Source organism: Pongo abelii, chromosome 2 (genome assembly GCF_028885655.2).
Source record: "Pongo abelii isolate AG06213 chromosome 2, NHGRI_mPonAbe1-v2.0_pri, whole genome shotgun sequence".
Lineage (NCBI taxonomy): Eukaryota > Metazoa > Chordata > Mammalia > Primates > Hominidae > Pongo > Pongo abelii.
In genome coordinates this window covers 121,018,246-121,044,087 of record NC_085928.1, presented here as the reverse complement: position 1 = coordinate 121,044,087, position 25,842 = coordinate 121,018,246, and the positions used below count along the sequence as shown (strand labels likewise).

General features: G+C 36.0%; 1 protein-coding gene across 50 annotated transcripts in view; it reads right to left on the bottom strand.

Moving 5' to 3' along the window:
• CLASP2 (cytoplasmic linker associated protein 2) overlaps window positions 1-25,842 on the bottom strand; it is a 219,624-nt gene that overhangs the window by 70,508 nt on the left and 123,274 nt on the right. For 17 of the 50 annotated variants that reach the window (XM_054552375.2, XM_054552380.2, XM_054552427.2 and 14 more), the window contains 7 exons: window positions 22,172-22,342; window positions 19,240-19,347; window positions 14,657-14,719; window positions 13,621-13,727; window positions 11,923-11,946; window positions 10,558-10,802; window positions 8,499-8,562 (listed from right to left, as the gene is read on the bottom strand). In XM_054552375.2, the coding sequence (XP_054408350.1) occupies window positions 8,499-8,562; window positions 10,558-10,802; window positions 11,923-11,946; window positions 13,621-13,727; window positions 14,657-14,719; window positions 19,240-19,347; window positions 22,172-22,342 (782 nt within the window). The remainder of the gene's footprint in view (window positions 1-8,498; window positions 8,563-10,557; window positions 10,803-11,922; window positions 11,947-13,620; window positions 13,728-14,656; window positions 14,720-19,239; window positions 19,348-22,171; window positions 22,343-25,842) is intronic. The other 33 variants (XM_054552391.2, XM_054552389.2, XM_024244372.3 and 30 more) reach the window with 3 other exon arrangements.

The window sequence follows — 25,842 nt, the reverse complement described above, 5'->3', positions numbered from 1 at the left end:
TATCAGAATCATAATTAAGCTTCAACATTTAAACTGAGTTAAAAATAAAAATATACTTTAGCTATTTGCTTAAGACGCTCTATACCTGTAACAGCAGAAACTATAATTAAATTTTTGAGTATTCTCTGGTCCCCAGGCAGTGTGTGCTTCAACACTGTTCCTACTCACAGTGTGGATTCCTTTAACTCTCGTCCCACTGCTACCCCCATAATCCCTCAAGAACCTGGATTCTCTTAGATTCCAAACTTGGCCAACTGCTTCATTAAACTGTCTCTGTCCTTCTCCTGAGGGCCAGGAATATTGTCAAGGAACTTCACTAGTTTGTCTATGACAAATGCATGTAACTAATCTGGTACTCATTCTTACTGTTACCTAGCAAATCTGTTCAGTGATGTGCTGGCATCAGTTTGCACCTGTCTAGAGAGTCAATTGTTAAATATTCAGGAATTTTGTGAAGTGGTTGGTAGCTTGAAATCTACCATGGGATAGGAGTATTTACATCTCAGAAATGGGCAAACACTACATATTAGAGCTTCCTGCCTCTCCCCCAAAGCTCATTTACTAGGACACCATTACCCTATTTTTTGGTTCACTTTCACCCTTGTTTCAACACTTGTCTATGCTCCTGAAGATTACAAACTCAAGCTTTCCTATATGAAAATCCATTCTGAAAATCACAGACATTAGAATGCCTAGGTCAACCTCCTATTTTATGGATGAGGAAACAGGGAAGCAGAGAATTACATGACCTGCCCAGTGTTTTACAGATGGTTAATAGCTAGGCCAGGACTTAAAGCTAGGTCACTTGGTTTTCAGTTGTGCTCTATCCACTCTATTACCAGATGACCTAACTTATCTTCATTATTGTCATTCAACATGAAATTCTCCATTGACTCTTCCTTCAATTTGATTTCCTCTATACCTATCCTTCTAATTTATCCAAGATAGAAGTAATTTTCTTCATTTTATGGCTAATCTATCTACTTTATATTCTTGCTCTCTAAAACATGGTCTCCTCTACTATCTTTACTCTTTTGTTCTCTACCAAAATCCTTTGCTTACAGATGCAGAAGTCATCCCAAGAAATTATCTCTCTGCTTCCATTCTATTGCTCCCACCAATTACTTTCTAATCATGATGTATAAAAGCTTCTTCATTAAGTTTAGTATGTTTGGCCATTCTGTAACTTGACACTGCTTTCCTCTTACTTCCCTTCTTTCTGGTTGCCAGGAATTCCCCTTTTGCATGTCTTCATCCTGATTCTCTTTTCATCATAAGTGTGACCTACTTGACACAGTCTCTCTGATCTATCCCATGAGGCCTCAGAACCTGTAGAACAGCTTTTTCCTGGCCTTCTCCAAATCTGTTTACCACACCATCACTAAAGGCACCAAGCCTTTCTGACCTCAGGTCTGGATTTCTGTAGTAGCCTGACTTTAGTTTTATATTTCCTGTATACCAGGGATCAGTAAACCATTTTTGTAACAGGCCAGATAGTAAATACCCTAGGGCTTTCCAAGCCATATGGTCTCTATCACAACTACTCAACTTTGCCATTTAGCACAGCCACTGACACTACATAAACAAATAAGCATGGCCGTGTGTCAATATAACTTTATTCACAAAAACTGGCAGGAGGGAAGATGTGGCCTGCAGGCTATAGTTTGTCAACTCATGTCTCTTTGTCACCATCAGATTGTGATATGACTCTTGGGATGGAAACAAAATCCTTTACTGTCCCTTCACTGTCTATAAGATAATGTCTAAAATACTTAGACAAGTTTCTAACTCCAAATTGATCTTGGGCTAGCTGGAAACATGAACTCTTTATCCTTGAACACATCTCATATATCCACCCTCATTTCCTAACTCATCCCCACTCCATTCATTTACACACAGTATGTGACTCTCTATAGAATTTACTACTCAAGTCCTAGTCAAGAAACTTCTTGGACTGCAAGACAGGGCCACTGATCTTCCTGACTTAAAACTCACAGAGGGACAAACTATTTATGGTGCTATTTAGCTTTTTCTGTATTTATGTTATTTTCCCATCTCTAACACATACCATTTGAAAATAAAGACTATATTTTTATACAGTCTTGTGTGTCACCAATTAGAACTAGAACCAGGCTTAAGGTTATCAGAGGCTGAGAACCCAATAAAAAAGTTGGTCGATGAAATCAAGTGAAATTTACTCTCTAATTGGTAGTCAACCCTTTTTCTTCAATGCAAGGGAAGACCTTCCCTTTATTCTAGCCATGATTAACTTCTTTTTATTTCCTATAAACTTTCTAGCATCTCCCACTTCTTTTTCTGGACTCAGGCTAGCTACTTCGAATAAGCCCTTTATTCTCACCCTGACATATCCGAAGCTTATGTTCTGTTAAGATCTGAGATGCCATTTTCTTCAAGAAGACTTCTCTGAGTTTCCTAAGTAGAAATTTGTTTTGGTTATATAAAATGTGAGTAGCTAAATAAAAATGTGGACATGTTATTTGCTGTACTCTACATAAGAAATTGTACTATTTTAAAAATTTTGTTATTGTTTTTGAGACAGAGTCTTACTCTGTCACCCAGTCTGCAGTGCAGTGGCACGATCATGGCACACTGCAGCCTCAAACTTCTGGGCTTAAGCGATCTTCCCACCTTAGCCTCCTGAGTAGGTAGGGCTACAGGCACGCACCATCATGTTAATTTTTAGTTTTGTAGAGATGGGGTCTACCTTTGCTGTCCAGGTTAGTCTCGAACTCCTGGCCTTAAGCAATCCTCTCACCTCATTCTCCCAAAGTGCTAGGATTACAGACGTGAGCCATGTGCCTGGCCTGTACTATTATTTTTCAAAAATGCTTATATCCTATCAATGGTACTTAGTAAATGATCATATGCACACACACACACAGCTGACCCTTGAACTACATGCTTTTAAACTGTGTGGGTCCACTTACACATGGATTTTCTTCCACCTCTGCCACCCCTGAGATAGCAACACCAACCCCTCCTCTTCCTCCTTAGCCTACTCAAGGTGAAGATGACAACAATAATGAAGATCTTTATGGTGATCCATTCCACCTAATAATTAGTAAGTAAATATATTTTCTCTTCCTTATAATTTTAATAACATTTTATTTTCTGAGACGGAGTCTCACCTATCACCCAGGGTGGAGTGCACTGGTGCGATCTCGGCTCACTGAAACCTCTGCCTCCCAGGTTCAAGTGATTCTCCTGCCTCAGCCTTCTGTGTAGGTGGGATTACAGGCCAGCGCCACCACGCCTGGCTAATTTTTTTGTATTTTTAGTAGAGATAGGGTTTCACCATGTTGGCCTGGCTGGTCTCAAACTCCTGACCTCAGGTGATCTGCCCACCTCAGCCTCCCAAACTGCTGGGATTACAGACGTAAGCCATCACACCTGGCTAATAACATTTTATTTTCTCTAGTTTACTTTATTATAAGAATACAGTATATAGGCTGGGCGTGGTGGCTCATGCCTGTAACCCAGAACTTTGGGAGGCCGAGGTGTGTGGATCACCTGAGGTCGGGAGTTCGAGACCAGCCTGACTAACATTGAGAAACCCCGTCTCTATTAAAAATACAAATTTAGCTGGGCGTGGTGGCACATGCCTCTAATCTCAGCTACTCAGGAGGCTGAGGCAGGAGAACTGCTTGAACCCAGGAAGCGGAGGTTGTGGTGAGCTGAGATTGAGCCATTGCACTCCAGCCTGGGTGAAAGAGCAAGACTCCGTCTCAAAAAAATAAAAAAAGAAAAAAAAATACAGTATATAATAAATAAAATATATGTTAATTGACTATGTTATTGGTAAGGTTTCTGGTCAACACTAGGCTATTAGTAGTTATGTTTTGGGGAGTTAAAAATTATATACAGATTTTTTGATTGCACAGGGGTCTGTGTCCCTCTCTAACCTCCTCATTGTTCAACAGTCAACTGTACTTACATATACATATATACATACCTATCTATCTTCATTCATTATCCATATCCAAAATTTATTGGAAGTTATAGACAAAATTTCTTACTTGATTGCCCTAACACAAAGGGTTCTTGTCAGATGTTAATATGCTCCCATTTCCTAATCTATGATTAAAGAACAAAGTGGAAAGTGGCTATGCTAATATAATACTAGTGATTCACATTTTCTTTCAGAAGACAAAGATGAGAATTACTATTCCATAATCCACTCTGTTTGATTTTATGGAATGACATTAATAAAATGTCATTTGTGGGAAGGTAGGGGTTAAATGTTTTTTTAAAAATTGTGAAACTTCAGAATCATTTTAAAATAATTCAATGGAAGCAATCTTCAATAGAACAAATTTATTATCCCACATATCTCATAAATATAATTTGTTGGAAAAGAATTAAAATACTGGAGCTATTACAATTGAGGCAGACTTTTCTTTAACTCCTTTATATCTTAGGTGTGCCAGTCATCAAATATAGAACAGAAGAACATAATCAAATTAGATTAATTAGTAGATTAAAAAGCATATCTCCAAACAGAATGATAGTTTGCATAACTGCAAATAGCATTTCGTGGATTGCAAAGGTTCCAACACTGCATGAACTCTTCGGGAGAGAAAATAGAGAAAAAGGGTTAATTTCACAGTCATGCAGTAAAGTTAGGTTTCCAACAAATATTGAACCAACTTACTCTCTATTGAGAGTTCCAACACAGGGGACAGCATGCAAAAAGAAAAAAAGAAAAAAAAGAAAAACACACAAATTAGTCGCCATCAATGCAAAGTTCCTGTATGGAAGAAAAACACTTAGAAAATAAAAGTGACAAATGTTTTTCAAAGTTTTATGATAAACTCAAAATAGTTTTTAAAACAAGACTTAAACGAATAGTATGGGAGAAGAACATATGATTTTGTTTCTCTTGTACCTCCTTGCCAGGAAAATTAAGAAAACTAAAGACAAAAACTCTTCTTTTCCAGACCCTATCAATCCTTGAGGTTAAACATCTGAAAATAATCCAAGAATAATAGACACATACTGCCACTTCTGAACGGGGCCAACACTTGGTTCCAAAGCATAGTCCATAGAATTTTTTCCTTTCTTTTCTCTTTTTTTTCCTCCTCTCAGAAGCAATACTTTCACAAGTTAAAATATTTCTGTGAAGGCTCGAAACAATAACTATTGATTGGAAGTAATAAAAGTAACTACACTACTACTTTTTATTTTCTCTAGGTAAGATGTGTGTTATGGTCTCCTGATCTAAAGACTGCAGGCAGCTGAGCTGCCTAGAATGCCTGTCAGGAGATTCAACTGTGCCTCATTTTAGTAGTCACAGATTGAATTCCTACCGTAGCTGTCCAAGACTCAAGAGTATGATTCAAGAGGTAGTGTTACAAATACCATAAAATGCCAATTCAAAGCATGCACCACAGTGAAGGCAGCTCTTTCCAGAGTCAAGTGCCAGAAATATATGGGATGGCTTTTGGCAACTGATACTGCTTGCATTTGAAATGGAAAAAATGGGTCCAGAGCAGTCAAAATAAAAATCTGCTGCAAACTCCTTAATTTAAAAAATTTGGTTTTTAAAAAACGTATATATGGTACTTGGTATGTTCTAAGGGTTTACATGGGTGGATATTACTATTAACTGTTTTACAGATTAATAATTAAAGTACATACTGCTAATAAATTGGAGGTAGAATTTGAACCCAAGCAATCTAGCTCCACTATGCATACTTGTTATTTTAAATTTTCCCTCACGCTGCTTAAGTAATCCTTCCAAAAGGTACGTCTTGTCTACTCAGTGACTGCTCACTGCCCTCAAGATAATGTCCAAACAAAGCCTACCATTTTGCAGTACAACATGTGTTGTACTGCTTCACTTATAAAAAATACTAAAAGGCTTTAAATTATACATTTGCTGATTTATGGTCTAAATTATTGTCTTACAGATATTGTGTTTAATTATTATATACGACAGGGGTCAGCAAACTATGGCCTGCAAGCTATTTCTAATTCTTAACGCTTTAAAAAATGACTTTAAAAGCAATCAAAAGGCTGTTTAGTGACACACGAAAATTATATAAACACATGGCCAGGCTTGTCATCACAGCACTTTGGGGGAACACAACGGGCAGATCACTTGAGGCCAGGAGTTCAAGACCAGCTTGGCCAACATGGTGAGAACCCGTCTCTACCAAAAATACGAAAAATGAGCAGAGTGTGGTGGCACATGACTGCAATCCCAGCTACTTGGAAGGCTGAGGCATGAGAATAGCTTGAACCCGGGAGGCGGAAGTTGCAGTGAGCCGAGATCATGCCACTGCACTCCAGCATGGGTGACAGAAAGAGATCTTGTCTCAAAAAAAAAAAAAAATTACACACACACACCCTCACATTTTAATGTTCATAAAGAAAGTTTTATTGCAACCCAACACATACATTTGTTTGTTTATTGCCTGTTAAGGGTGCCTTCATGCTATAATGGCATAATTGAGTAGCTGGGATAGAGACCATTATGGTCTGTAAAGCCACATTATTTACAGAAAATAGTGGCTGAGTCCGATATAGAACAAAATTGCATTCAGAAAGAAGATATCAAAAAAAGTCGCTTGATTCTGAAGATGGAACTGTTGGTCTAAAAATACATTAAAAAGGGAGGGGTGCAGCTATTTTAAAAATATCAGAATACAATGCAAAAACTCAAACATTTTTAACTCAGCACAGGATGGTGACATGTCTAGTTTATCCTTAATGAATTACATTATTGACAGAGTCTCTGATGGACAATCAACGGCCACACAAAAATAAGAAAATCTTCCCATTACATTTGTCTTCACAGAACTGACTAAAAAACAAAAACCAAAATCAAACAAACCAGATGGGTAGATAAGAATTTTATGTTGCTATAAAGCCCTAACAAGAGAAATCTGATGCAATCCTAGGGAAAATAGTAGCTGGTTCTCCACATGTATTAAGAGAGGCCAAACATTTGTGCTAAGTTCCTATACCAATGTTAAACTCAGCTTTCCTATTTGATCTTTTTAAAAAATGTTTGTCTTTATCACTATACATCATGGCATCTAACCAAACTGCATTATTGACTTAACAAAAAGTCAAAAACTGTGACTTCAAGAAATAATCTAGCTTTGGTCTTATATCTTCCAGTAGCAGGAATTACTGAAGATGCTTAATAACTATATATTTCAAAGTTGAACAGACTATTAATTTAAATGTTTAATAAAACAAGTTAACCCAAATAACTGTCTTGTCCTTTGGCTTATATTGCCAACTAAAAATATCAACAGTTAATCTGTTCAGGATTTATAGAAGTTTTTACATTAAAGTAAGACTTACAGCTGTAATCAGTGATAGCAATATCTATATAGAATGGTATAGTTATCTACATGTTCAATTGTAAGTTACAAACTTTAAAAGATTTTAGTAAACTGCTTACCAAATGTATTTTCTTCTTTGTCTTTTAATGGGATATTTTACCCTCAAATAAATATAACTTCTGATAGAATAATCTTTGAAAATATTGTTTTAAAGTATAAGCAATTTATTTAAATAATTAAGTATGTCCCCCACTGGATTTAAATCTTTAGCTGGATTTTAGTTTATGTACAACGTGGGATTTCATTATCTTTAAGTAGTGTTGTAAGTAATGAAAATACTAAAAACAGAAAAAAAATGAGGAGGAAATGAGATATGCAACAATAAAGTGAAGACAATAAAAAGAAACAGTAAAGTGAAATTCATTAATATTTTTCTTATTTCCTTGCCACATCTCCCTCTCACTTAGGTTAGAAAGTCTCCTGTAGACATTTGGTATCCTAAGGGAAGATTTCACCATTATCAAACATATTGCTGGAAACAGAATATGAGACCACAGTTTTATAAGAGTACTATGCATCAAGGTAAACCAAAATTTCACAGTACACATGCAGATTACATATAAGTACTTAAATAGATATATTTTAATCAACATTAAAAATGAACAAAGTTCTGAAAATTTTTATGGACTACTTCAATGTAAGAAATGTCTCTTATATTACTACCAAACTATGGCTGGAACCACATTTTGTGCCTTTGTGTTAATAACAATTCTTTTCTACAAAATTATTATTTCAAAATTGAAATATATTTACATCAATGCCGTAATTAATCAGACGAAAACAAAATAAAATGTTAAAAACTTTTTCAACTTACTCCAATTATGTCTTTTACAAACACTAAAACAGTCTTAGTAACACAAAATACACCAGCTTGACTAAATTACATGAGTTGTAACTGTATCCCCTTTATTTCAGTCTTAGACCATCTATCATTGGAGAAGCTCAAATAGTTACCAGAGATTAATTTCTAAATTATATATGATACCAAACAATTTTCATTATGTTTGAAAATATTACTGCCATTTTGGGACAATAAAATAAAAATGGCCTACAGTTTTTCTGCTTTGACAATATACAAATGATATCCTATAGAAATAAATAATCTTAAATACTAAAACATACCTTGCCATGAGGGTCAGCAAACATTCTTGTGAAAATTTCACATAATCTTTTCAGTTCAACTCGACTGCCAAAATAATACAGTGGTTAATTAATATCTTGCTATAGCAAGAAGTCATGTAAAAGTAACTTTACATATAATTTTCTTTAAAAAAAAAAAAAAAAAAAGGTTAGGTTGGGCATGGTGGCTCACGCCTATAATCCTAGCATTTTGGGAGGCTGAGGTGAGAGGCTCGCTTGAGCCCAGGAGTTCAAGACCAGCCTGGGCAAGATGGCAAGACCCTGTCTCTACAAATTTTTAACAAAACAGCTGCAATGGTCGGGCACGGTGGTTCATGTCTGTAATCCCAGCACTTTGGAAAGTCGAGGTGGGCAGATCACTGGAGGTCAGGAGTTTGAGACCAGCCTGGCCAACATGGTGAAACCCTGTCTCTACTAAAAACACAAAAAAGTAGCTGCGCTGGGCATGGTGGCACACGTCTATAATCCCAGCTACTCGGGAGGCTGAGGCAGGAAAATTGCTTGAACCCGGGAGGCAGAGGTTGCACTGAGCTGAGATTGTGCCACTGTATGCCAGCCTGGGTGACAGGGTTCGACTCTGTCTCAAAAAAAAAAAAAAAAAAAAAATCAGGTGGGTGTGGTGGTGCACGCCTGTAGTCCCAGCTACATGGGAGGATTGTTTGAGCCCAGGAATTTAGGGCAGCAGTGAACAATGATTGTGCCACTGCACTCCATCCTGGGTGACAAAGCGAGATCTCATCTCTTTAAAAACAGAAACAACAACGAAATCAATAAAAAAAATCAGCCCTAAAAATTGAGAAATTTGTGGGATTTACCAGTCAGGGCTAAATACAAAGTTACCAAATACAACAATTATTCTGTTGTAACCCACACTATCTTAAAGGTTAAAAGTTAAGAAGAGAAATACAATTATCCTTCATTAATGGAGTGTGACAGGAGAAATTTTACATATGGCATTCCCAATACATGAATTTTATCCTTTTAAGTGTTAAGACGTTTTCTTAAATGTTGCTACTGATGGGATAAAATCATGCTAAACTATGTTTACTCCCTTGCCATTTAAAATGACCAACACACGAATTTTTTGGTGTTAAGACGTCTTCTTAATTGTTGTTATACTTACGGGCTAAAATCATTCTAAACTATGCCTACTCCCTTGCCATTTAAAATGGCACGCTGAATCTAGTATTAACTTAATCTTGATGGGCTGGGAACAATATTACAATGATGGATTGCAGTGATTCATGATGTGTGATATGCACACATGAAAATATATTTAGGTAATACAGAAACATTTATTTTAAATTATATAGTTCTAATACTTCCTAAAATAAATACACAGGAAGTAAGTACATCAAACTCTTATTTCACAGGTATCAAGTCAGGAAGTAACCCTGCACATTCCATCATGCTTAAACCTATGAAATATCTGAAGCTAGGTTCTCAAAGGGTCAACTATAGGTTTAAAACATCACACAGACAAGGACAATAAGGGAAGTAGGGGGAAAAAACAAGCTAATACCATTAGTAAAGGAAACAAAACCCCAAACCCAAAATATTAACAAATCTCTGTTCTTAAAGAAATTCAATCCAACTCAACTTTGTATTACACTAAAATTCACATATTACATGCACACTAAAAATATATCTTCATTTCCAAATAAGCATAAACATTCTTCTTCTCATTGAAAAACTTACCAGAAACAAATTTTAATAAACCAGTCAGTTTTATCACTATGTACATTTTATTATTAAATATTAAAATTAAGAACATTTTAAATTTAACTTCTATGTGTGAATAAAAAGTTTCCTTTCAAAATGTTTTGTTAAATAGAACAAATAATTTTTTTTTTTTTTTTTTAGTAAATGAAAGTATAGATGGTCCTAAAAGACTGAAGCTTTGGAAAAACACTTTGAAGCAACCATATGAATTCAGGACAAGTCTGTTTCTACACCAGTATCTCTAAAGTGTTGTAGAAACAAAGTCAAATCAAAAAGCGCTAACCTGATAGTAAAATCATTATAAGACAACGCATCTCACCTTAGTGTTCTCTGATTTTTTAGTAAGTTCTGCAGACCTAGGAGGCCTTCCTTCCTTTCTGACCAATTGGAACTAGCACACCTATTGAGGACTTCTGCCACATCTTCCGTCTGCCTCATATATGTAGGAATACTACCATTTCGAGAACTATAGGAGCGTTCCGAACAAGCACTAGATGCATCGCTGTTGGCATCATCATCTGAATGCATTCCATATGATTCATATCTTCTTCGAGCTGGTTTTTTCTGTTATACATCAAGAATCTCATTAGCAGTACCCAAAAGAATATATTGGTATTTCATAATTTCTACTGACCATAAAAGGATTGATTTTTGTTTTAAAATCAGTGCAAAGCATGCTCCTAATCATTGTAATAACAGAATGTCAGTATTTAGTTTTTCTTCAGAAAACAAGTTTTAGAAGTTAGTAGAAGGTAAAATATTCCTTAACTATGGGAAGTAGTAGAAGCAGAGTAAGACTATATGGAAGTTCAGATATGTAAAGTGGGAAGTGCTAAAAAATGTGGGTTTTTCCTTTCCCCTTTTTGTGAAAAACCAAGAACTACTAGAATGTAAATGAACAGAAACTACACTAGAAATTTGAGTTGGTAAGAAGAAAATATTACCTTTTTAAAGAAAGAGTATAATGGATCAGAAAAACATTTTCCATGTATAAAGTTCCATTTTTTTCTGTCTATCTTTTCTTTATCCTCCTTTTACCTTCATTACCACTTCTCTTGCCACTATTCCTTCCCTTGTACCCAACCCTCATGTCTCCTAGAGAAATAAAATGCAAAGAATGATGAAAAACTATTTAGTCTACTATTATTTTAAGGAGGCGAACTCCTTGAGAGCCCTCTATGCTTTTCTCAACGTATCTATATTGTTTACTTCAATAAATATAAGAAAGCATATTCAGATTCCTTTGATTTCTTTACATCTAAATCTTATTTGTTTAATATATGTAAATGCCAGTTATACCTTGCATATTTCAAGTGAAATGAGAAAGAATAGTTTATTTAAGATTTCCTTAAAAGAGTTGAAAACAAATCTTTATGTTATCTGATATTTGAATTTTGGCTGATGAGTGGTGAAGATGTCTATAAAACAGATTAAACACAATAATTCAGTGTGAATGACCTCATTTCATTTGTATGAAGTAGTCAAGCTGAAAGAATGAGCACCTCCAGAGGACATTATTCAAGCAGTATCTCTCTCTTGATAACCATATTTACAGAAAAATAGATGTATGTCTAAGGATTTTACTTCTACTTTAATTTTTAATAGAAGACCATCATTTGTTAAATTGATGAAAGAAAAAAAAGTTATGGTATCATAAGATGTCAGAAAATAGCAATGTCTATACCTTAGTCCGTATGTCTCCTAAGAGCTGAGAGCAGTAAATTTTTAAAGAGAAAAATTGAAAATAATGAAGAACATTTTGCTAATCAGCACAGTGAAGTAGGCATTAACAATGCCTATGATCAGAAACATTACTTTTTTTCACACATAGGTACAAAGAACTGCTTAATAGCAGGCTGTGTCTTTAATCTTGTCAATATTCTTTAGTTCAAAGAGAAATAGTGATGCTACAAAAAATATTCCCATAACCAGTTTTCTCAAAGAAACCTAAATGTTCTTCCTATTTGGATCCTTTTGTCATTTCCAAAGTTAAGTGTATTTCTATGATTTTCTCCAGCACAAATTAGGCTTACTAGCTGGAAAGTTTTTTCCTAAAAATTGGTAGTTGTAAGTGGAACTTCCGTGCTCTGCAAATAATGGAAGTATTCAGAATCAGATTACTGGGAGTCAAACTTTAGCCTTGGTAGTTAAACATTCCTCATATAATTCAAACACACCATCTCAGTGTTCTAAGTAATAGTTCAAGAATAACCCAATCAATTCATAACATTTATGTAAGCAGAATGTAACTGGTAAATTATCCAATCTAAAAAACCCAGAAAACATGATTCAAGATACAGGGATGAGGAATAGTAAATCAAAAACATCTGATTAATTTGATATCATCAGAACAAGATGTGATCAATATATCCCATGTTGAAGAGAACAAAGTCCCTACTTAATTATATTAATTTATAAAAAATAATCAAGTGGCCGAAGTAACGGGAAAAATTCAGCACAGTGAAATGGTTAGTGCAGAACTACACATGTGATATTCAATAAATTATAGCTATTACCAATGAATATTTTTAAAAACTTGCCTTTTCAAATCTATGCAGCAAACACTGTATTATATCAACACTAGTTAAGATGGGATCTACGATTTCAGGAAGCATATTTTTTTAAAATTTCAAAACAAAGATGAGGCCTCTTACAAGTTCTGGGTAAGAAACTGAGTAAATGTTTCTCAAACATAGGATTAATATCATAATTTGAAAGACGAAGTAACACTAAATTGACTTGGGAAATTAGCCAAAGCCAATTACATACATTTTTAAAAATGCTACTTCTTACATAATTTTAAGTGACAAAAACAACAATGATATATGTATTGCAATCTTCTGACAAGCTATCATGGATCTGTAGAATATGTTTTTAAATCTCACTGTTTAATGTGTCAGACATAAAGAATTATATCTAACTATAAGATATAATTATATCTTAATTATAATTTGCCTCGAGGTTGTACTTTTAGTTCAAAAAACACAGATAAAAGACTAAACAAAATCCAACCCCAAAGTAAAATGATCCCTAAATACCAAAGTTTAAGCTAGAGTTGAAATTATATGCTTTTAAGTGTACATATTTATATAATTTATCTCCCTTAAGTATACTATAGTGTATAAAACACATTACCATATGAAAGACATCTATATTTATATCTCTGATAGCCCATCAGTAATACTGGCCCTGGTATAAAATTCTGATTAATAAGGATCAAGAATTAATTATATTGTTCTGCTTTTTACACTGCCCACATTTTATCTTTAGATTTAATCACTGATTTTTTCCTATCCCCTTTCCCACATGGATAGACTGGCTTACTCATTCAATAGTTTCATAATTGGAACATTTATAATGATAAGAAAATGGAGAAGAGTACCAAGGCATCTGCCACCGCCTCCTCCACATCAGAACCTGTGTTCAGGACTCGCATGGCACTAACAGAAGACGACAGTCGACTTGATTGGCTGATCCCATAACCTGGACCTAATTCATCAAAAGAAGGAAAACAGATTTGAAGGAGTCATAAATATAACAGGGTCAGCTTGGGAAACTTTAAGACCCTTACGGGGGAAAGAAAAAAAACCAATGGGGCAAAGCATTTTAAAAGCAATATTGTATTTTCTGGGCACATTTAGTTTTTGGCAAAATAAAAGGGTAAAGACAATTAAAATTACTGACAATGTGTGAAAAATAAAGAACAGTCGCTATTTATTTACAACCACAAGGTAGAAGAAAGCATGGCTGGCAGACTAAGGGCTTGCACGTCTATAGCCCTGTAATCCAGCTCTATCAGTTCAGGCAAATATCATCCATATGGTTGAATCACAGAGTAACCCAGGACAAAGATCAATCCTCAACCAATAGTGGTTAGGGAGATCCATGAAGGCACACTAGAAATTTACAAGGAAAATAAGCTCTAATTATTATCTCCTCTCCTTCAAGATAAGTTGGTTTTATTCTACAACTAAGAGACATCCATTTGATAACTGTTAAGTGTCTACTATGTGCCCGACATTCTGAGGTATACAGAGACAAACCAGAGATGAATTCTCCCCCTCAACTGCTTTCTATACCATTATTTACAATTAAAACACTTCATCCACCATTTTGGTTTTTTTTTTTAAAACATATATACAAAGATGAGAACATAAAAACAATTCTATATTTAAAAATGACACAACAGGTTATACAAAAAAATGTCCATATACCAGTGAGAAAAATGCTCAATACAGTTGCTGAAGGGGAAAACGTTACTTGGGAGAAAAGAAAAAAAAAAGTCTATTCTCCAACAAATTAAATTTAAATGATAAAAACAAATCAATTTTAAAACATGAATATTATTTAATGGAAACTGAAAAGGATAAAATCTGAGATGAATGCCAGATGATAGTGAAAATGTACTCATCCTTCACCTGAAGCCCCATACACATCGGGGGCGTAGAGGGCACCAGTTGATCTGGAATGGTGTCTGGAGGCTGGAATAACAGGACCATACAAACCTCATCTATTACCACAGAAACAAGGAATAGTGGCAGCACTACTGTCAGGCAAGGAGAGTTAGTTAACACTGGTGTTATTCTTTATAGTTAATGATCAGAGTATTGCCAAATAGGGCAATGGAACATTAGCATTGCACCATCATTCCTGACACAAAAACACATCTTACACCTAAGTGGACAGACAGGCCTACAGGAGACAAAAGAAGTATTCAAATGGAAGGAAATGTTGAAGGTACAAGCATGAAACAAAAAAACAAACATTATAGTGTAAAAAAAAAACCACTATGGTAACTAGCAACTAATAAAATCTTATCTCTTTTAATTCTGACATCCAATGAGGCAGTAAATTACTATTCAATTTTACAGATGGTGCTATGGTCTAACTGACTGACCTTCTACAACACCTGCTTCATTCATATGTAGAAATCTTAATCTTCAAGGTGATGGTATTAGGAGATAGGTGGGGCCTTTAGGAGCCAATTTGCCCTAATGACTGGGATTAGTGCCCCTACAAAAGAGACCCCAGAAAGCTAGCTAGCTCCTTCTAACATTTGAAAACACAATGAGAAGGCATCATCTATGAACAAAGGAATGGGTCCTCATCAGACACCAAATTTGCTGGTTCTTTAATCTTAGACTTCCTGGTCTCCCAAACCATGCCGAATAAACTTCTGTCATTTAAAAGTACATAATCTATGTTATTTTGTTACAGTAGCCTGAACAAACTAAGATGAGGAAGCTAAAGCCTAGACAGATTAATTTGATTATAGCCACACTACTAGTAAGTGATACATTTCAGTATCTATACTCTTCTAATTCCTCTGCCCTTAAACAGTAGATGTACTATCTTTAATTTACATTGTTCAAAAGTCAATACACCTCATTTTGTTAACATTAACATTTTCCATAATGGTTCACATAACCTAAATTCTGCATTCAGTATATTATTTAAATATCAAGGCACATTTGAATATAAAAAAATACTAATAATTTAACCAAAATGTAGAAATTTGTGACATATCTCCCTATACATTGCTCTAAAATCTAAATTTAGCATATTTTGCATAACACCATAAAGTTAACTTTTCTCTTACATACAGAAATGAATAGCCAAAAAATGCATTTTAATATTTAATAAAATATATTACTTTAATTTAGAAAGTTATTCTTCCTCAGATATATTAGAGCAGTTAAAATACTTTTAACATGAGTCACTCTTTTGTTTGCTACAGGACAGCCTTAATAAACAGGAAGACTGAAAGAAAAGAGGATGTAAACTAAGAGAATGCTGCACAAAATGTTTAGTTAGCCCCGAAAGGTGACTGGTATCATTAGAAAAATAAACTAAAATACATTGTTAGTTTTAATTTTACCTAACAGAAATAATTTCTAAAATGATGAGGAGGAGTTGAACAAATTTAGAAATGTCTAGTGGACAAAAATCTTTGAAACACTTTACAGAATCAATAGTTATCTGTGACTGAAGATAATGGGTGTCTGAAATAAAGTAAGCCTTTAAAATATCTTGGTTCCAGAAATACATGGAAACTAACGGTGCAAGTTCCAGAGAAGTTAAACTTGCTCGGCTCTAATTTATTTCTGATGCTTTAGGGCCCTCAAGCTAAACTTGTGATTCATCTGCTGAATAACAATATCCAGCCATAAGCAACAAGGGGATTCCACCAAAGAAACAAATAATAGAAAGGACCAAAGAATGTAGGCAAATGTAGCAGAGAATGGGAATAGCAAGAACAACTTAATCTCTGGGAATGCTACCTTTCATCCCTGCAAAACAAACAGGGCTAATCTGCTGCCTTTGCTATGCAGTACCCATATGTAAATAAAATGGCTATAAAAAAGCCAATTCTTCTAAAACTATGACTAAAAGGTTTAGTCATCTTCAGTGCAAATAGGAACTTTCATGAGAATCAGGAAAACTGTTCCCTTTAATACTAAAATTTAAGTAATTTTAAATTGTCAAATGGAAGCTTTGAGATGAACTAGAATATTAATGACTAGACAAAATATTTCTTTAAGAACTGGCATATTAAACAATGTTTACTTTTACAGTAATTAGTAGTAGATTATAAAGGTCCTCTAATCTCTAACTATTGTACAGGTTTACAAAGTACAGAAACACATTTTGGTTTCTTCTTGATATGTTTTCTGCAATATCAACATTATATAAATGCAGGTGCCCGTACCATTAAGAAATCTGAGATCCTTGCCACTGAAGTGTAATTTAACTGTTTCTAGGGTAAGTGATTAGAGTTTCAGGGGGAAGAGGTAGAGTGGTAATAGCAGCAGCAGTGGTGGTGGCAGTGATGATGACCATGATAATTGAGTGCTCATTATGTGTCAAGCACTGCCTTGAGGGAGTTTTTCATGTATTTCTCATTTATGAGTCTCCAAAACAATCCTAAGTAGTACACACTATTATTATCCTTGTTTTATAGATGAGGAAACTCAGGCATAGAAAGGTTAACATAGCTGGGGAATGAACCCAGGCCACCTGACCCTATGACATGCATTCTTAAACCACCACACACCCAACTCCACTTCCCTCCATTCCTGAAAGTGGCATGGTTATTTTATACACATGTAGGATTTATTTCATTTCTTTAAATGTATATCCATGAGGATGCACCACGTATATGTGTGTGCGCATGCACATACACACATACAGACATTCTGCAGACTAACTCTATTGCATATGAACTAAAAACATCTCTGACAAAGTACCTGCCACACACAGCCTTAGTGATGTGGAACAGTTCTTTTTACTTTGGCACCTCCCCACAGAGGGAAAAGAAAGAGGGAAACTCTCCGGCACCTGGGGCTGGAACACAAACAAGGGTTGGGCATATTCCTGTGATTCTAGCTTTAATGGGGTTTTCTAGGTCAGTACAAAAAAGCCTAGTATATTTGAGCCAAATGGCCCAGAGAATGAGAAATTAACCACTAGAAATTCTTGGCCGGGTGCGGTGGATCACACCTGTAATCCTAACACTTTGGGAGGCCTATGTAGGTGGATCACCTGAGGTCAGGAGTTCGAGACCAGCTTGGTCCAATATGATGAAACCCCATCTCTACTAAAAATAGAAAAATTAGCTGGGTGTGATGGTGGGTGCCTGTAATCCAAGCTACTCAGGAGGCTGAGGCAGGAGAATCGATTGAACCTGGGAGGTGGAAGTTGCAGTGAGCCGAGATCGTGCCACTGCACTCCAGCCTGGGCAACAGAGTGAGACTCCATCTCAAAACAACAACAACAATGAAAGAAATTCTATACTACCATATGTATCTGAGGAAATAAGAATTCCACTGGATAAGTAGAACTAGGTTCTCCCTGAGCATTCCAAAGTCCGAAGAGCAACCTTCTAAGTATTACAGTAAACTACACTGTGTTAAAGAAGAAAAATCTGGCCAGGTGCGGTGGCTCACGCCTGTAATCCCAGCACTTTGGGGGGCCGAGGCGGGCGGATCACGAGGTCAGGAGATCGAGACCATCCTGGCTAACACGGTGAAACCCCGTCTCTACCGAAAATACAAAAAAATTAGCCGGGAGTGGTGGCAGGCGCCTGTAGTCCCAGCTACTCAGGAGGCTGAGGCAGGAGAATGGTGTGAACCCGGGAGGCGGAGCTTGCAGTGAGCCGAGATCGTGCCACTGCACTCCAGCCTGGGTGACAGAGCGAGACTCCGTCTCAAAAAAAAAAAAAAAAAAAGAAAAGAAAAAGAAAAAAAATCTGAAATGGCTACAGGCTTGTGCATTTAAACAAAGTACTAGTTAAAATGCTGAAGGATCACGCAGAAATTCTAAAGATTCTCAATGTACACACAAAACTGTACCTCTCCAGTTATCCTAATACTGAATGTTTAAAAAATCATTTAATATTTTTATAATTGAGGTAAATACAATATTACAATCAAGGTTACAATACAGTTGGGGACAAACAAGTTTTACCGCAGTGACAAGAGCATTAGCTCATAGGAAATGACTGTTAAACTGTAAAATATTATAAAAATATTAATCCCTACCATTAATAAGTAGTTCAGATATTATTTTGTGGCATTCTTTTTAGTAACCTAAGTTAAATGATCTAAGCTGAAATGTTAACATTTCCGCTGAAAAAGACAAAAGTATTTTATCAAACTAGTCCACATTTCACTTGAGATTAAATATTTAAATATCTTTAAATTTGCAGGTTTACTTGTTAAGAAAGATCTAGACTTCAATATTCTGAAGTTTAAATTTGTGTGACATTTACTTGATTATGAAGGCAATCTGTTAATACAATGACTAACATATTCATTTCAGACATGTAAATCAAGTCAAAGGAATTTCCCAAACGTGTAATTTCCTTTCCTCAAAATGACAGAAAAGGGGTAGAGAGAAAGATCTGTCGACAAAGAAAGCTAAATCCCAGGTATGCTGAAGTTACCAGATAGTGATAACACAATGGATAAGCAATGCACATAACACCTGCCCGAATACGTACCGAGGGGCTGAAAAGAGCGAACAGGACTTGTGTCTCTGCTGCTCTCCCGACTAGCTTCCCGGCTGCATCCTTGACTCACACTTGGTCGAGGAATACGACTGCTTCGGGCTGGTGTGAAGCAACAGCAGCACGTAAGGGAGAAAACAGAACAGAGTTTGCATCTTAAAAAATTTTGTTTTTTTCTTTCTTAAAGACTGATCAGTAACTTAAATTTTTCTAAGGTTGAAAAGAAATTACTCTTGCTGAAGCATTACCAGGAATACAGTTAAATTCTTAAATACGGTCCTCTAGTTTGTATGAAATTAGAAGGGCAAATAATATTTTACTAAACTAAAAATGTTGCAAATAAAAATATTTAACATACTGTACAATAAAGTAAAACTCAATTTTTCTCTTTGTTCACTGAACTATAGAGGCTTGTAACACTTTTGGTATCTTAGGTTAAAATCTTGCTTTTAATAGAGAGAAAAACCCTATACTTATCAAATATTAATCTAAAGTAAAATACCCATTCTTAAGTTCTTAGTTCAAGATAAAGAGGAAAAAATGCTAGGTGCAGTGGCTCATTTCTGTAATTCCAGCAACATGGGTAGGTGAGTGGGGAGAACTGCTTGAGGCCGGGAGATTGAGATCAGTCTGGGCAACATAGTGAGACCTTGACTCACTGCAAAAAAAATACAAAAATTAGCTGGGGATGGTGGCACATGCCTGTAGTCCTAGCTACTTAAGAAGATGAGGCAGGAGGATTGCTTGAGCCCAGGAGGTCGAGGCCACAGTGAACTATGATCATTCACTGCACTCCAGACTGGGTAACAGAGTGAGACCCTGTCTCTAAAACAAACAAAAACAAAAGAGGAAAAAATAAGCCAATGCTGTCGATTCCCATTCTTTTTCTCACCTCCTCACAAATGAAAAACCCACAAATATGGAAAGAAAGAAACAATAAACAGGGGTGAAGACTGACTAAAAGTAGAGTAGAGAATTTAAAATAATGTCTGGAAAACAAAAAGAAGTGAATTAGTTAGATGAAAACTTCAGAGGCTCATGGGCCAAATACCAGGCACAGAATAAACGAAAAGCGCTAGGAACAGTAATTCAGTCTGTAGGCCTAAATGAAATCTGTGCCATCTACTCAATAAAGACATTCTCAGACAAGTACGGTTTCAAAAACCTTGACTCCTACAAACAATTTCTAAGGAATTTATTTGAGAATGTGTATGAGCAAAGCAAAAGAGCAAAGGAAGAGAAAGAGAAAGAGGATCCAGGAGGGAGTGATTCAAACCAGGAAAGCAGCAAATGGGAATCTCAAGAAGATAGCTGAGCAAGAGGCCTAGACGGCAACTAATCCAGAGAGAACTGAAAAGAAAGTCTGGAAAAAATAAGGAACTGCATATTTCCTTTCAGCAATACTGAAGGGAAAGCAATACTAAAGGATATGAGAAGTGCACACTATTCTTAGTCACTTTCTATATACACAGCAAATGAAAACGTGGCATAATTAATAAGTAAATAACTGGTATAAGTTATAATGGCATAAGTAAATAACTGGTAGGAACGTAAGGAAAGAGAATTCATCTCCTTATAACAGGAACATTCTCCTTCAAGTGGTCCCTAACACTCACTGTACCTTTGGGAAGAAATGGGTTCACGGTACACTATGTGTCTTGGCTGCAAACAACATTCATTTACCCATAACACAGTATATGTTATTTACAGCTTTTCATCTTTTAAAGCCAACTTATGGAACAAGTACATAAGACTTGCTTGTGGATACAGAAGAAAATATATGTGTAAACTTTAATAATGTAAAAATTGATAACTCTAAGAGTGGAAGGTGAAGGGAAACGTATGGAAGTTGAGATACTGATTGAGGTTGACGAAACAAGAAATAGAAATACGAGTATTTTCTTTAAATATGAAAATATTTTTTAAAGTTACATAGGTAATCTGCTAAAGACTTAAAACAATAAAAAAATTATTAAAAATAAACTGGAATAATTAGGGGCTTTCTGCTCTGGAAATGATGGATCAAGTAGCAGCTATCCTAAGAACAGAGTCAGCAACATGGTTGATAAAGCAGAAAAGAAGGGAGAAAGAGTGAGAGAAAGGGAAAATAGACAGATTTTGGGTTCTTCATAGCAATGTTAATTAGTCAATCCTGAAGGCTGTACAGTCTTCAAACTTAACCAATAAATCCATTTTTATTGTTCAAGCTGGCTTCATCTATCATTTCTATTATCTGAAATTGAAAGGATCCTAATCAATACACAGAGAAAATATTAAAGTTTACTAGTATTTGAATAGGGCGGAACTATAACACAAATGTCAAATACACAAGAAACTGTGTATATATGTGTATATGTGATAAATATGTTATAAAATTCCACGATAACCTTTTCCTTTAAAGTACTAGCTATATTTTTCAAAGCTCCTATGAATTATAGGGTTTGTTTGTGTTTTGGGTTTTTTTTTTTTTTTTTTTGAGACAGAGTCTCTGTTGCCCAGGCTGGAGTGCAGTGGTGTGATCTTGGCTCACTGCAGCCTCCACCCCAGGTTCAAGATTCTTCTGCCTCAGCCACCCAAGTAGCTGGGATTATAGGCATGCACCACCATGCCTGGCTAATTTTTGTATTTTTAGTAGAGACGGGGGTGTTGGCCAGGCTGGTCTCAAACTCCTGACCTCAAGTGATCCACCCCCCTCAGCCTCCCAAAGTGCTGGGATTACAGGCATGAGCCATTGTGCCAGGCCCTGAATTACATGTTTAAGATACCCAATTCAACTCATAACCTATTCTTCAATTGTTGAATTTTTAAGTTATTTTCTTCTAATTTGTAAGTCCTAATTGTATTCCAAAGTTTTCAATGCTGCCAAAGCCTGAAAAAAAAAAAAAAAAGGGGTTACACATCTCACATAAAAAAAAAAAAATCTTACCCACTGAAAGCCTAGATGGACTAGCCTCTCTGCTACAGCCCTGGCTCCGTGGTATCTTGCTTCTTTTTTGTGCTGAGGCTGAATTGACCAGGACTCTTTGAACACCAGAGCTCACAGTGGACAGGGCTGTTGTGGTCAGAACTCTTCCTGGAGACCCAGACCGGCTACCAGCTGAACACCAAACACATATACAAATGTTAACACGTAAATGCCAAGGGAATTTGCTGAAAGGATAAAAATATAAGAAATACTGATAATACAGAGAAAACTGTGATAGTATGGCAGGTTCTACGCTCAAAGGAAATAGACCAAGGAAGATTTAAATATAATTATAACCTGGAAAAAAAAAGGATACTACATATATGAGCACTAAATGGTAAATCACCTAAAATATACTTTGTTTTGGAGGTATAAGACACTATGTTTAATAAGGACAACATTATTATAATTTTTAGAACACAAATGGTATACAAGATTTCCAAAGAAATCACTTATCTGACAATCCATTTCATATGGTTATCATGTTCTGTGTGAATAAGCTATATACAGTCATATGTTACTTAACAATGGGATACATTTTGAGAAACATGTTGTTGGGTGATTTTATCATTGTGTGAACATCATAGAGTGTACTTACACAAACCTAGATGGTATAGCCTACTACAGATCTATATGGTATATAGCTTATTGCTCCTAGGCTACAAATCCTATACAGTATGCCATTAACAATACTGTAGGCAACTGTAACACAATGGTAAATATTTGTGTATCTAAAAATATCTAAACATAGAAAAGGTACAGTAAAAATATAGTATTATAATTTTTTAAAGCTTTATTTCCAATGGTTTTTGGGGTAGAGCTGGTGTTTGGTTACATGAATAACTTCTCTAGTGGTGATTTCTGAGATTCTGGTGCACCTGTCACCCGAACAATGTACACTATACCCAATACGTAGTCTTTTGTTCCTCATCTCCTTCCCAGTATTATAATTTTACGGGACCACTGTCACATATGTGGTCATTGATTAAATGTGGTTATGCAGAGCATGACTGTATTAAAAAAAAACCCAGTAATTCTATCACTATTTTTTGCTAAGTATATAATAATGATAATCTGTTTCATTTTAAAATAGTTTGCCTGCTGAGATTTCTCTGAATGGTACAGCAAAGCTATCTGTCTTACTATTAGACATATTTTTAAACTTAACAAAATTAAATTTTAAGTGCTGACAAAATTGGGCCAGCTGAAAAAGAAACTTGCTTTTTGCTATTTGTCTTCAAATAGCAAAGCGCTCTTGGGTAGTGACATTCTGGGTTACAGAAGTCCTAAGGGTAGAAGGGGAGTAAGGGGAAAACATCAAATGAATCAGATCCTTTTCTTTCTTTTCTTTTTTTCCCCCCCGAGACGGAGTCTTGCTCTGTTACCTAGGCTGGAGTGCAGTGGCGCGATCTCGGCTCACTGCAACTTCCGCCTCCTGGGTTCAAGTGATTCTCCTGCCTCAGACTCCTGAGTAGGTGGGATTATAGGCACCTGCCATCGCGCCTGGTTAATTTTTGTATTTTTAGTAGAGACAGGATTTCACCATGTTGGCTAGGCTGGTCTCGAACTCCTGACCTCGTGATCTGCCTGCCTCGGCCTACCAAAGTGCTGGGATTACAGGCCTGAGCCACCACGCCTGGCCTCTTTTCAAATGAGTAATTTTTAGTTTTGGAAGGTGGACATGTGGTCAGGAACACAGGTGGAGTTAGTAAAATCTTTTCAGAGACTGTGCATGGGTTTAAAAAAAGTTTTAAAAACATGTTTTTAAACTAGAAATGCAAGGGTTAAATTTTAAGGAGATAAGCTGTCAATCAAAGCACTTTATGTCTACGTTGAATAGAAAAATGTACTAGATAAGAACTCCAAGATATAATCTAAATGTAGATTCAGAAAAGTAACAGAAAAATTAAAGTTGCAATTAAATAAATCTTCACAAAAGCAACCTTTTCCCTTCGTGGGCACTACTTCTACCCAATAAGAGGGCTGTATGATTATATGTTATACAGTCTTACCCAATCAGGCTTCATTTCCACAGAGACTCAAATGCCAATGCAATGGGGCCAAGCACAGGATGTCAAAAAAGAGAGGGGCACTGTGTAAAGCAGGGAGTAGTAAGATGACTGATCAAGAGGGGGAGTGCCTGCCCTTTCCTAAAGGGAGAGGTGACTTTTTAGTTCTAGCCACCTTTGTCTTGAGGTAATAGTGGATAGGTCTTGGGATTTTTCAAAAATGAAAGCTTTGATATTTCCAGATTTTTATCATGTTCTATAGGCCAAATAATACATAAATGGAGACAGACTAGACATGGTCCATGGGCTGGCAATCTGTGATTCTTTTTTTTCTCTTTTTTTTTTGAGTCGGAGTCTCGCTCTGTCGCCTAGGCTGGAGTGCAGTGGCGTGATCTTGGCTCACTGCACGCTCTGCGTCCCGGGTTCACGCCATTCTCCTGCCTCAGCCTCCTGTGTAGCTGGGACTACAGGCACCCGCCACCACGCCCGGCTAATTTTTTGTAATTTTAGTAGAGACAGGGTTTCATCGTGTTAGCCAGATGGTCTTGATCTCTTGACCTCATGATCCACCTGCCTTGGCCTCCCAAAGTGCTGGGATTACAGGCGTGAGCCACTGCACCTGGCCGATCTGTGATTCTTACTACAGTTTTCTTGGAATGGTCTTGCTGAATACAATTTATATTCCTGCTTAATTCTTAAACTTTACCAGCATACAAATGAAACTTATTTCCTATTAGTGATAACAATATTGTAAAACAAAGCAGTGTTTCCAATGAAATTAACAATTTACTATCTGTATAGACGGAATTCTAAATTATTGTAAGGAAATTATTCAAGTGTATTTTAAAATAGCTCATTTGAATGTTTCATGATGTTTCAAGCAAAGAATCTTTAAATCCAGTTTCTTTCAGTTATAACCTTAAGGATACTCATATAAGGAACCTGTTTTCTCCATGCAGTGTCTAAACTAAACATACACACCAAAAACATCCAAACACCCAACATGCCACAACTCACAATGCAAGATAGGCCAATGGAATGTTTTATGGGAAAACTCGCAACAATATAAAAAGTATAAATAATGAACTGAGCACATACAATATGGTATTCTATTAAAACCAATATAAATTTGGGGGGTGGAAGTGTTGGTAGGAGAGACTGTAGAATTTCTTGAAACGTGGGTCTATTCAGCAGATAGGAAACTTGTAGTTCAGAAACAGAGTAACTTCTCTTTCTACTCTAGATTTACTGAATTTATTAAAATTATACAAGTGCACTCTACAAATTTAAATTCAGTCTTGCCCTATCCTAGGAAATAAAATTGTCAGTGTTCATTTTGCTTTAATCATTAACCCTCTCCTCTGCAATACTCCTGATTCCCACCAAGAGTATGATAATTCTAGTACCTATGACCCACTTTGGAATTATTCATACTTAGAAAAAAATACCAAGGCTCCTTCCCCAGTAAAGAGCCACCAATGCTAATTATTTCTTTTAGGAAAACCAGAGTTGTTGAAAAGTGTCATAATGTATCCAAGGAATAGCATGCTACCAGAAAATACCCATATTTGCAAAACTTGACATCGAACACCCATTTTCTCTTGTGCTACCTAAAGTTTTCAA